This window comes from Pelophylax lessonae, assembly GCF_965119305.1.
Source record: "Pelophylax lessonae genome assembly, chromosome: 7".
Taxonomy (NCBI): domain Eukaryota; kingdom Metazoa; phylum Chordata; class Amphibia; order Anura; family Ranidae; genus Pelophylax; species Pelophylax lessonae.
In genome coordinates, this window is record NC_138774.1 from 43,874,859 (window position 1) to 43,887,840 (window position 12,982).

The window sequence follows — 12,982 nt, forward strand, 5'->3', positions numbered from 1 at the left end:
GGAAACTGGTGTCTTTCCTAATTCCTCTTTTGCCACACACCCGACATCTTTTTTGGCGTCTTCTTCCGGTTTGTGATGGTGGGATATGGAAAGGGAAATGGCGCTCATGAAGTCTGCTGACACAATCCGAACGAATGATTTCTGGGGGGGATCCTTGCTGGTAAATCAGGGCAGTGGCAATATCCTCAATAAACTGGAGGAAGGGGATTGGTGTTGTTGTGGACTTTTTATAGGTGACAAAGGCATTGTACATGGCCAAATGGAAAAAGTACACTGCAACTTTTTTGTACCAAAAGAGGGTCTTTCGGGTCGGTAGATAGGGCTGCAACATTTGATCGTTTAAATCCACCCCCCCCCCATGTACTTATTGTACTCGTGGATACAAGCAGGCTTTCGAATGGAACTTCTAACGGGACCGCGTCGTCTTCGAATTTCCACTGCGGTGTCATCGTGGATGGTGGACATGAGGTAGACGTCCTTACTATCCCTCCACTTCAAAGCCATTACCTCCTCGTTCCTAAGGCTTGCGGATTCCCCAATTCGTAATTGAGTGGTGACAAGACTCTGCGGGAAGCCCTTCCGGTTTTTCCTTACTGTACCACAGGCCAAGGTTTTCTTCAGGTACAGGTGGCGGAAAAGGGGCAAACTGGTATAATAGTTGTCCATATAAATATGGTACCCCTTTTGCAGCAATGGGAAGGCTAGGTCCCAGACAATCTTCCCACTTACTCCCATGTACGTTGGGCACTCAGGGGGCTGGAGCTGGGAGTCTCTGCCTTCGTACACGCGAAAGGCGTACACATATCCCGTTTGGCTTTCACAGAGCTTGTTTAGTTTTAAGCCGTACTTCGCCCTCTTGCTGGGAATATACTGCTTAAATCCCAGCCGGCCTGTGAAGTGGACCAGTGATTCGTCCACAGCGATCTTTTGGTCAGGGACATAGACTTCGGGGAACCGTCCAGAAAAGTAATCAATTAGGGGGCGAATTTTGTAGAGTTTATCGTAATTGGGATCATCTCGGGGAGGGCACTGGGAATTATCGTTGAAATGCAGGAAGCGCATTATAGCATCATAGCGGGACCTGGGCATGACTGATGAATAAATTGGCATGTGGTGGATGGGTTTGGTGGACCAATAAGAGTGCAGCTCATTTTTTTTTGTAACCCCCATATTGATTGTAAGGCCCAAAAAAACTTTGAACTCTTCTACTGTTATGGGTCTCCATTCAAAAGGACGGGAATGATATGAGGTGGGGTTGTTCTCGATAAACTGTTGGGCAAAAAGATTTGTTTGGTCCACGATGTTTTGAAGGAACTCCAAAGGGAAAAATAAATTAAAAAAATCAATCAGAATAAAATTTTCGGTGTTGACCTGCAAACCTGGCTGTGCTGTGAAGGGGGGGATTGTAGCTGACCCAGAGCTAGAAGGCAGCCACAATGGGTTTGCCAAGGAATCCGGAAGCTGCATTTGGGCTCTTCTTCTTTGGGGCTGGTGTGAAATCCCAGTACTTGTACTGGGCATTTCCTCCTGGGGTCCTGCGCCGTTGGCGTTTGCCGATTGGCCATTGGCGCTGCTGGTGTCTGCCTGATTTTCAGTGCGGCGTCTTTTAGGCCGAACTTCTTCCTCCTCCGATTCAGTGCCGGATGTAAAGCCTTCAAAGGGCTCAAATTCTGAACCGGATTCAGAAATTGTTTCAGCGTCGGAAGGTGAGAGCTCCCCGCTGCCGTCACTCATCATGAATATCATTTCACAGGCCTCTTCGGCAGTGAAAACCCTTTTGGACTGTGACATGGTGGCTGTATGAAGGGTGACAGGTAATCGGGTACTTTGCTGGGCAGGTGACAGGTACTGATGAGCAGGTGGCAGGTACTCGGGTACTCCAATAGGCAGGTGACAGGCAGGTGATAGGTACTGATGAGTAGTACTGATTCTGATAGGTGTTACTGATGATCAGTACTGATACTGATAGGTACTGATGGGTACTGATGAGCAGGCGGGTACTTCAGGCGTCAGGTACTCTGATGAGCAGTTGGAAGGTACTCGGGTACTCTGATGGGTATGTGGAAGGTACTCGGGTACTCTGATGGGTAGGTGGAAGGTACTCGGGTATGCTGATGGGTAGGTGACAGGTACTCGGGTACCCTGATGGGTAGGAGACAGGTACTCGGGTACCCTGATGGGCAGGGAAAAGGTACTCAGGTACGCTGATGGGCAGGTGACAGGTACTCAGATGGGCAGGTGACAGGTACTCAGATGGGCAGGTCCTCTTTATTTGATGGGGGCAATCAGGCAATCAGGGCACAGTAATAGTAATGGTACTCTCACTGGTAACTCACTGTTTGCTGATCTCCTCACACTGGATCGGTGTGTGAGGAGAAGAGCCTGGTAACAGTGAGTTACCCTCATCTTTGTTGACATTTGTGACCGGCTGTGATTGGACACAGCCGGTCACGTGGTAAAGAGCCAATTTCATTGGCTCTTAACCAAGATCGGGGATTGGCTCTGTCCGAGGGACGAGCCTCGTCCCCGATCGCTGCTCTGCGCGCCCCCGGGGGCGCGCATTGCAGAGAGAACGAGCGGCTCGCGCTTGAGCCGCTCATGTGATCGGCTGTGATTGACACAGCCGATCACGTGGTAAACAGCCAAATTCTATTGGCTGTTTACCTTGATCAGGGATGGGCTATGTCCGAGGGACGAGCCCCATCCCTGATCGCGGCGCTGCGCGCCGCCGGGGGCGCGCACTGCCAGCTAGAACGGGCCGACGTCATATGACGGCGGCCCGGATCGAGAAAGGAATCATGCCGCCGTCATTTTACATGGCGCGGTATGGAATGGGTTAATAGTTCCTTATCCTTTTACTAGTTATCATAGGTTCCTAAAGTGACACCAAACTATATCCTTATTCTCCCATTATAATCCATGTACATGCACTATTTATTGGCCCTGTAATCTATTTTTCATGAAATCATTTTACTGTGTTTCTTCTTCCTCCTTGTAACATCCTCCATGAGCTCTGATGGTCTCCTTTTTCTCCTAATTTCTGTTTGTTTGGGACAAGCAGTGGCTATTGTGTTTTATGTACACTGCTCTATGCACATTACACATCCATAATACATCTCGGAAGAAAGCAAGGGTGGGTGGCTACATTCCTACATACAGCGGGCCCATGGAGAACGCACATGGTCATCCTCTAACACAGGGGTGGGGAACCTTTTTTTCTGCCAAGGGCCATTTGGATTTTTGTAACCTCATTTGGGGGCCGTACAAAATGTATGCATATATGTAATGGGCATTGCTTTGCGGCAAAAAACGCTGTAAAAAAAATTGCGTGACTTTGAGGTCACAAAAGTGTGAAAGGGGCCTTCAGTAATCAAGGTATAGTGTGCCCCCTTTCAATGCAGACTGACCACAGCGTGCCCCCTTTCAATGCAGACTGACCACAGCGTGCCCCCCTTTCAATGCAGACTGACCACAGCGTGCCCCCCTTTCAATGCAGAATGCCAGTTCTCTTACCTGCAGTGGCGGCTTCTCCTCGAGTCCTCCCACCCTCCTGAAGAGGACTCCAGTGGCAACCTGTGAAGCTCTGGTGAACTCCATGCACAAGAGGGTTAAGGCAGTGCTGGAAAATAATGGTGGCCACACAAAATATTAACACTTTGGGCCCAATTTGGACATTTTCACTTAGGGGTGTACTCACTTTTGTTGCCAGTGGTTTAGACATTAATGGCTGTGTGTTGTTGTTTTGAGGGGACAGCAAATGTACACTGTTATACAAGCTGTACACTCACTACTTTACATTGTAGCAGTGTCATTTCTTCAGTGTTGTCACATGAAAAGATATATTAAAAATATTTACAAAAATGTGAGGGGTGTACTCACTTTTGTGAGATCCTGTATGTGCCCAGTCAGATCATTTTTTTCCCCCACTTTGGACAGAATGAAAAGGTGAGAACCCCCTGCTTTTACTGCTATCCAGGGGTCTGTTAGAGAGATTTCATTCACTTCCTATCCTGCTGATAAAAGCAGCCCAGGCAGGACAACAGCAGCCCAGGCAGGATCTTCTTTAATACATTAGGGGAATGTTAGAACCTTGATTTCTTTATGGAACCCTGCTGTAGATGTCCCCTCACTATCTGTGTGTTGAAACCATTGTCAGCAAAGTGAGAGTAAATCTGTCCAATGGGTTCTAATCCTTTCAAAAATAGAAAAAGGTTTTTGGCTTAACATACACTTTAACATTTTTAATGTACAAATCCTAAATTTTTTTTTTTTTTTACATTTTATTTATTTTACCCATTGTAATGCACTGTGACAGTCACAGCCTGCTGGGTTCAGCTGTCACTGGGCCTTATTGTGTACAAAGCACAGTGACAGATGGAGCTGTTTTTTTTTTTTTTTCCTTTTCTTTTTTTCCGGCAAACAAGCCTCATGGGAACGCCATGATATGTTATATAATCCGTGATTGGTTCCTGATTTTTCCTATGAAGTCAGGAGAGGCAGATAGTGTAACCTTAGAACTAGAACTGTGCACAGGTATGTGCTGATAGTACCATGATAGAATGTGGATTGACATTAATAATAATAATAATCTGTGGTTTGCGGTTAAGAGCAAGGTTAATAGGAGCAACCTGTTTTATTTGTAGACTGTATGTATGTGGAGCCTGACAGTCTATCAGAATCGGAAGAGAAAAAGGAAACTGGGATGAGGCATCCTGTGAATTATGATGATGAGGAAGATGAAGATGACATTGATGAGGATGACGAGGATGATGATGATCACTCTTCAGGTAGGATATTTCATTTCATTGATAACCATAGGTAAAGAAGCAATGATGGCGAACCTTTGCACCCCAGATATTGTGGAACTACATTTCCCATGATGCTCATGCACTCTGCAGTGTAGTTGAGCATCATAGGAAATGTAGTCCCAAAACATCTGGGGTGGCAAGGTTTGCCATCACTGGTATAGAGCATGTACCAATAACACCAGAAAGGTCTAGATGAAAGCAGAACTTTACTCACTTAGACATTTTAGGAAGATTTGCGAAGAGGCAATTGATGTTTTATTGCAGAGGAGACATAGGGGTTGATTTACTAAAACCGGAGAATGCAAAATCTGGTGCAGCCATGCATGGTAGCCAATCGGCTTTGACAAAAAAAAACTGGAAGCTGATTGGTTTCTGAGCAGAGCTGCACCAGATTTTGCACTCTCCAGTTTTAGTAAACCCACCCCATAGTATTTTTGTTCTGCCAGAAAAATTATTTATGCTCACAAATTTCCCTTGGGGGTAGGTGGTTAAAGCTTCACTTTAAATTTAGATGTTCTCCTGAAAATGCTAAAAAAAAAAAAAAAAAAAACACTAGCTGTCTGGCTTACATAGTGACCCCTGGCTTCAATACACTTCCCCAGCTGAAATTCCTTCTGAAACTGACACTTCTGGGAGTGTCAATCTTCTGTGTCCACAGCTGCTCTCCATGGTTCCTCCTTTCAACCACAATGTGATTTTTAGCAATATTTCCCCATAACGAGGTTTACCTTAAGAAAAAAAGCAGTGTTGAGATTGGGCACTCCCTTTACCACCTCAAAGACACAGTATTAATAAAAAATAAAAAAAAAAATCCTGAAAAGGAGAACCACTTATAAACAGTGCTGCAGAATCGCACACGGGGGGCCCATAAAAAGGCGTGATTGAGCTATCACTGGACAACTTAGATTACAGGCAGAACGTTCAAAGCCAATCAGAGTGGTTGTGTACCCTGTGGTCACTGTGAACCAATCACAGCCATTACAAGTGTAAACACGGTCTGTGGTTAGAAATGTTCAGCCCATGTTTGTAAACACAGCAGGAAGGAGGATTGCAGCAAATTAAGGTGTAGGATTGTAAGAATTTTTAAGGCTACATTCACACCTGAGCGTAGCGTTTTTGCGCGATTTTTACCGCGATTTTTGTGCAGGCGTTTTTAGATTGAATGGAGACCAATGGAAAACGCCTGTAATCTGCCCAAAAAGAAGCTCATGTACTTTTTTGAGCCTTGGGCGTTTTGCTCACAACGTCAAAACGCTCAGATGTGAACAGGGGCCATTGAAATGAATAGGATTTGTCTTGTTGGGCGTTTTGAGAGCTGATCCTAGAGCAGAAAAACTCCCCAAAAACGCCCCGAAACGCCTACATGTGAACGGAGCCTTAATGTAAGAAATCCCAAATATATGGCCCCCCCTTCTTCTATTTTTTTTTTTTTTTTACTTGTAACAGAAAGTGGTTATTAAATACCAACAAAAGCTTGGTCTGTATCTCAAAGATTTTAAATTAATTTGTTTATAATTTTGAATGACAGAGTAAGGGCCAGTCAAACTATCACAGCTTTGAAAAATGGCCAGGTAATGAAGGGTTATTACGGGCTGATGCTCAGCTGGTTAAAGCAGTATTAAGGCCAAAACCAAAAATGTAAAATATTGCAGCTTACCAATCATTTGATGTGGTGGCTGCATTTGTTTTATATTTTAGGCTTTTTTCCCTTCTGTTTTTCCCTGGTGATGTAACCAGTAACACACCTCCTGTATTAGAGTGCCCCACTCTGGTTGAAGGAGCACAGGGACACCTTTTGGACAGCAGCATTTTTAAACGATTGGGGGGGGGAATGGGGTGTTAGATGTCCTGACATATTGACGCTAAACTCCAGCTAATACTTTGTAAGCAGTTACAGCAGTTTATTTGCTTTTGCTATAAAAATTTAACATAAATAAAAGCTGACCATTTTAGGCACCCCTCTCAGTGATATACGGTTGGTCTCAACCCTATAACTGCCACATCTACAGAACAGCTTGTTCTTTTGACAAACAATAGACTTACTGGCCAAATCACACGTGAAAATAAAGAAAACAAAGCCTAAAAAAGAAAACGAATGCAGCCCCAACATGTACGGCTTGGTAAGCTGCGATATAATAAATGTTTGCTTTTGGGTTTAATACCACTTTAAGAATGTTATTCCTGAATATTTGTTTATTCTCTGACTGATCTAATTGCGAGAAAAGGTATTTATGGTGGACTTTTTCTTTTTATAAAGACTGTTTCTGCATAGATCCAGAACCGATCCACAAGATCGATTGGAAGGAAAAGGTGAAAATTAAGGAAGAATTCAAAGAGGAGAAGATTTCTTCCAGTGAGTATGAATGAATGATGATACTTGATTGCCAGCAATCTGAGCCGCAGCCCTATCTGGGACATTTAGCTGGCACCTGAGAATGTAAACAAAGGAACGGATAACCACAAAGCGTAACTTGCGCTTAGGCTAGACTTGCAAAGAAAGCCACTAGCACAGATTGATAGCAAACCTCAATATATGATAAGGATAAATGCGCAGCACTAAAACAATATTGCATCAAAAATAAATAAAACCACAAATAATGAACTTGGCGAATAAAAAAGAAATCGGTGTCAGAGGACTTATGCCAATAACAGTCCAGGTGCAATTGAATTATTTTAGTAAGTGCTGAATCAGTGACTCAAACAGACTCCTAACAATAAAGCAGAACCTTCCATGTTTAGAGGCAGCATCCAAATTGCTTATCACCACTGTGGACAGAACCAGCAACACAAACTGCTTACCAAATTAAATTGATTTTAAAGGCAGAAGGTTTTTTTTTTTTTTTTTAATGCATTAAGATAAAAAAAAACATCTGTGTGCAGCAGCCCTCCTAATACCTGAGCCCCATCTAGATCCAGCGATGTTACAGCAGTGTCTGCCCGGGACTCCCCTTCTCATTGGTGGAGACAGCAGCACGGTGCCACTGGCCCTCGCTGCTGTCAATCAAAGTTAGTCAGCCAATGAGAAGAGAAAGGGGGCAGGGCTGGGCCCGCTGTTCTGTGTCTGAATGGACACAGGGAGCTGTGACTTGGCTCTGGTGCCCCCATAGCAAGCTGGTTGCTGTGGGGTCATCCAACAGGAAAAAGGGGCCAGGAGCACCAAAGAGGGACCCAAGAAGAGGAGGATCCAGGCTGCTCTGTGCAAAACCACTGCACAGAGCAGGTAAGTAGAACATGTTTGTTATTTTTAAAGCAGAGTTCCGGCCCCAAAATCAACATAGTCGATTTTGGGCCCATCCGCTTGCTTCTAGTCACCTGAAAAGGAAATGGATAGTTACGATTTTTTTTTTTACTTACCTTGTAATTGCAGAAAAATATACTCCCCTTTCTTCCACTTCCTCCCTTGGCGGCCGCGGCCCGCGCCGTCACTTCTGCTTTGCAATGATTCCTGGGAGCTGAACGTCATCGCTCTCAGGAATCAATGCGCCTGCACCGACCCCGACGTCAGTTCCGGTGCAGGTGCGTCATACCTTGCTAAACAGCTTCTGGGCATGCCCAGAAGCTGTGCAGGGATGACGCTACAGCCCCGGAAGTGACGGCGTGGCCGGCGCAGTGCATCGTGGGACCGAAGAAGAGGATCGCGCTGGCTTCAGCTGCCCACACCTGAGATGGCAGCGCTGGAGAAGAAATTTTCAAGGTAAGTATTTCTTCTAAAAGGTAAGTGCGAACCGGGACAGATCAAAGGCTATCCATTGTGGAATGTACTAGCCCTGACTGTCCCGGGGGTATTTTCATTGAAAAACGGAATTTTTGTAAAATCTTACCTGTAAAATTCCTTTCTCTGAGTCCTCCGACAGTCGCCGCCTCTTCATATTCGTCACATATGGGGGTATTAGACTTTGCTCCGAAGGAGTAGCTAGGCAACAGAATATGTTAACAATAAAGCTTTAACATATCCCACCCTCAAGGGGTGGTCCCCTCAGTCAATACCCTCCTACTTCCTGCAACCATATCTCAGTTTTAGTGGAATAGCAGTAGAGTATACATTCAAACCCCAAAAGAGGGGCGGGGGCGGCGACTGTCGGAGGACTCAGAGAAAGGAATTTTACAGGTAAGATTTTACAAAAATTCCGTTTTCTCTTATGTCCTCCGACAGTCGCCGCCTCTTCATATTCGTCACATATGGGGACGTCCCAAAGCAGTGCAAACATGAGGGGTGGGAAACGCATCTGCGCCGAAAGGCAACGCAGTCTCCACATCAAAGAAAGGAACCTTACCAAAGGAAGGAAACCAGCTGGGCAACAGCAAAAATAAGTGCTCAACAGGAGCAACAACCCAGGAAAAGACAAAAAACCAGGGGATACAAAACTTATCCCAACAGCCAGGAGTCCCCAACAAGGGACCCTATGGAACAGCCGCACTAAGAACCTTGCGGCCAAAGGAAGCATCCGCCGATGCCTGAATATCTACTTTGTAGAATTTTGTGAAAGTGTGTACGGTCGACCAAGTCGCCGCCTTACACACCTGGGCTACAGAAGCCCCATGACGACAGGCCCAAGACGTACTCAGAGATCTAGTAGAGTGCGCCTTCACAGGCACAGGGGGAACCTTCCCCTGCAAGGCATAGGCCTGTTCAATGGTCTGCCTGATCCATTTGGCAATGGTAGAGGCGGAAGCCGCCATGCCCTTCCGAGGACCCTCTGGAAGAACAAACAAGGAGTCCGTCTTTCGAAAAGACTCAGTCGATTTAAGGTAAACCCTAATCGCCCGAACAGCATCCAGAGAATGCAATCTCACCTCCTTTGGATGTTTAGGCTTCGTGCACAACGAAGGTAAAACAATATCCTCGTTAAGATGGAATTCCGAAACTCGTTTCGGCAGAAAAGAAGGATTAGGTCGCAAGACCACCTTATCCAAATGAACAACCAGGTACGGAGACTTGCAGGACAAAGCCGCCAGTTCCGACACTCTGCGAGCCGAAGTGATCGCCACCAAAAAGGCGACCTTTTTGGACAACATAGACAACGAGATCTCCCTGATCTGTTCAAAAGGAGCACGTTGTAACACAGATAGGACTAGATTCAAGTCCCAAGGGGGCAAAGGATCCCTCCTAGGAGGAACCAGATGCCGCACACCCTGAATAAAAGTGCCAACCAAGGAGTTGGAAGCCACGGGACGTTGAAACAGAACGGCCAGCGCAGACACCTGACCCCTTATCGTAGCCAGCGCCAAACGCTGATCGACACCCGTCTGAAGGAAAGACAGCACACGGGAAACCGAGTACGTGCGGGGTGAAAACCCCCTGGACTCACACCAGGCAAAATAGGCCTTCCAAGTACGGTAATAAACCTTTCCCGAGGAAGACTTCCTCGCGTTGATCAAGGTATGAACAACCTCTGGAGAGAGACCCTTCTCCTTCAGGACCTCGGTCTCAACAGCCAAGCCGTCAAAGCCAGCGACTAAAGCAGGATGGTAAATCGGTCCTTGAGACAGTAGATCGTCCCGAAGAGGCAGACGCCAGGGGGCGTCGACCGCCAGATTCACGAGGTCTGCGTACCAGGACCGGCGAGGCCAGTCCGGTGCCACAAGAATCACCGTGCTGCGTTCCGAGTGTAACCTGCGAAGGAACCGGGACAGCAACTGAATCGGTGGAAACGCGTACATCAGCCTGTACTGATGCCACGGGGCCACTAACGCGTCCGACGCGTCTGCCCGAGGGTCGCGCGTCCTTGCCACGAACCTCTTCACCTTGTAGTTGAGGCGAGACGCGAACAGGTCCACATCTGGAAGACCCCACTTCGCGCACAACATCTGGAAGACAGCCGGATGGAGAGACCATTCCCCCTGATCCAGGGTCTGGCGACTCAGATAGTCCGCCTGCCAGTTCTCCACTCCCGGAATGTGAACCGCCGTTATCGCCGGGACATGAGTCTCGGCCTAAAAGACAGAATGTCGGCCACTTCTCGAGCCGCTCGGGCACTCCTGGTGCCCCCTTGGTGGTTGATGTAGGCCACCGCCGTGGCATTGTCCGTCTGCACCCGAACCGGGCAGCCCTGCAGCCGGTCCGTCCAGCGATGAAGACAGAGCCTTATCGCACGCAATTCCAGAATGTTGATCGGGAGGGAAGACTCCCCCTCCGACCAGGTCCCCTGGGCGGACAGAACGCCCAGAACACCACCCCAGCCCGACAGGCTGGCATCCGTGGTGATTATCGTCCACGAGATCGGACGAAACGACTTGCCCCCGGACACCAACGGGGACTGGAGCCACCACAGAAGGTTTTCCCTGGTGCGACGACTCAACGAGATCTGAAGATCCAGAGATTGAGGTCGCCCGTCCCACTTGGACAAGATCTCCGCCTGGAGACCCCGCGTGTGAAACTGCGCGAAAGGAATCGCCTCGAAAGCCGAGACCATCAATCCCAGACATCTCATACACGTCCGCAGAGACGAGTTCGGAACGTCCCTGAGGGACCTGACTGCCTCCTGAAGAGTCCTGAGTTTGTCTTCCGGCAGGAAGACCTTCGCCCGCACCGAGTCCAGTATCATTCCCAGATAGGGAAGACGAACCGACGGACTCAGTGTCGACTTTGGAACATTTATCGTCCAACCGAACTCCTGCAGAGTTTGCATCGTGACAGACAGGTCCTTCTCCAGACCCTGACTGGTCGCAGACCGAATCAGAATGTCGTCCAGATACCCCAGGACAGAAATGCCCTGGGCTCTCAATAATGCCAGAACCGGTGCAAGCACCTTGGTGAAGACCCGCGGAGCCGAGGCGAGCCCAAAGGGCAACGCCACGAACTGGTAGTGATCCTCCGCAATGGCAAATCGAAGGTATCTCTGATGACCCTCGAATATGGGGATGTGAAGATACGCATCCTTCAAATCGATGGAGGCCATGAATTCCCCCGGAACCAGGGCAGCCACCACCGAGCGCAGGGATTCCATGCGGAACTTGCGAACCCGCACAGAGCGGTTCAGAGCCTTCAAGTCCAGAATTGGACGAACCTTGCCCTCCTTTCTGGGCACGGTGAACAGATTGGAATAAAACCCCCGAAATCTGTCCCGATGAGGCACCGGAACCACCACTCCCTGAGCCCTCAGGTCCCGCACCGCCAGGTGCAGATCCCGCAGGCGCTCTGGAGACAGTTGTAGATTTGAGGGAAAAAATCTGCTCTCTGGCCGAGAGAGAAACTCGATCTTGTAACCAGATCGAACGATTTCCAGAACCCATCTGTCCCGCACACGGGCCAACCAGGGCTGAAGAAAACCGAGCAAGCGTCCCCCCACCCCAAAACTGGGTGAGGGCGCCCCTTCAGGCCGAACTGTTATGGGCCGCAGGTCCGGATTGGCCGGACTTCTGTTTCCCAGACCAGGGTTTCTTCTGAGAGCCCTGACCCTTGAACGGTTTGCCCTTGTAGTGCGGCCGAAAGGCACGAAAGGACCCCTGAGGGGGCCGAAAATTCGCATGCTTCTTCCCAGAAGCCCCCTTAGCCTTGGGGAAATGGGGCAAGAGAGTGCTCTTACCCCCGGTGATCCCCTTAATCAACACATCCAGAGACTCCCCAAAAAGGCGAGACCCATCATAAGGCAGATTGGCTAAGGTTTTACGTGAAGATTGGTCCACCGACCAACATTTCAACCAAACCAGGCGGCGAGACAACACCGCCACGCTGTGCACACGTGCAGCCAACGGAATCAGGTCCAGGTCCGCATCACACAGATACATGACACCCTGGTGGATCTGATCCACCATGTCCAGGGTCGCCGCCGAGGCCGAATCGGCCACTAGGACGCGCCTAAGCATCTGCGTCCAACTTGCGATCGCCTGGGCCGCCATGAGAGAAGCAAATAGAGCTTTAAGCATAGAACCCGTAACAGAATAAGTATGACGGGCAAGAGACTCCAGTCTCCTATCCGTGGCATCACGGAAAACAGGGGATCCCTCTGCAGGAATCGCAGTGGCTTTGTTCAAAACCGCAATTGCATGATCCACTGGTGGAGGCACACACCACCGTTCATCAGTGGCAGGGGAGAAAGGATAACGCAGCTTGAATTTACTTGGTACCGCAAAAGGTTTGCGCAGATCGCGCCATTGATCCTTTACCGCGCGCTGAAAATCAGCATTGCAGGGAAAAACCTGCGGCGTCCTGCGTTTTCTCTGCGTCCCATAAG

General features: G+C 48.3%; 1 protein-coding gene across 2 annotated transcripts in view; it reads left to right on the plus strand.

Moving 5' to 3' along the window:
- LOC309560971 (uncharacterized protein) overlaps positions 1 to 12,982 on the plus strand; it is a 73,995-nt gene that overhangs the window by 41,776 nt on the left and 19,237 nt on the right. For both annotated transcript variants that reach the window (XM_082264674.1, XM_082264675.1), the window contains exons 7-8: positions 4,644 to 4,787; positions 7,066 to 7,161. In XM_082264674.1, the coding sequence (XP_082120800.1) occupies positions 4,644 to 4,787; positions 7,066 to 7,161 (240 nt within the window). The remainder of the gene's footprint in view (positions 1 to 4,643; positions 4,788 to 7,065; positions 7,162 to 12,982) is intronic.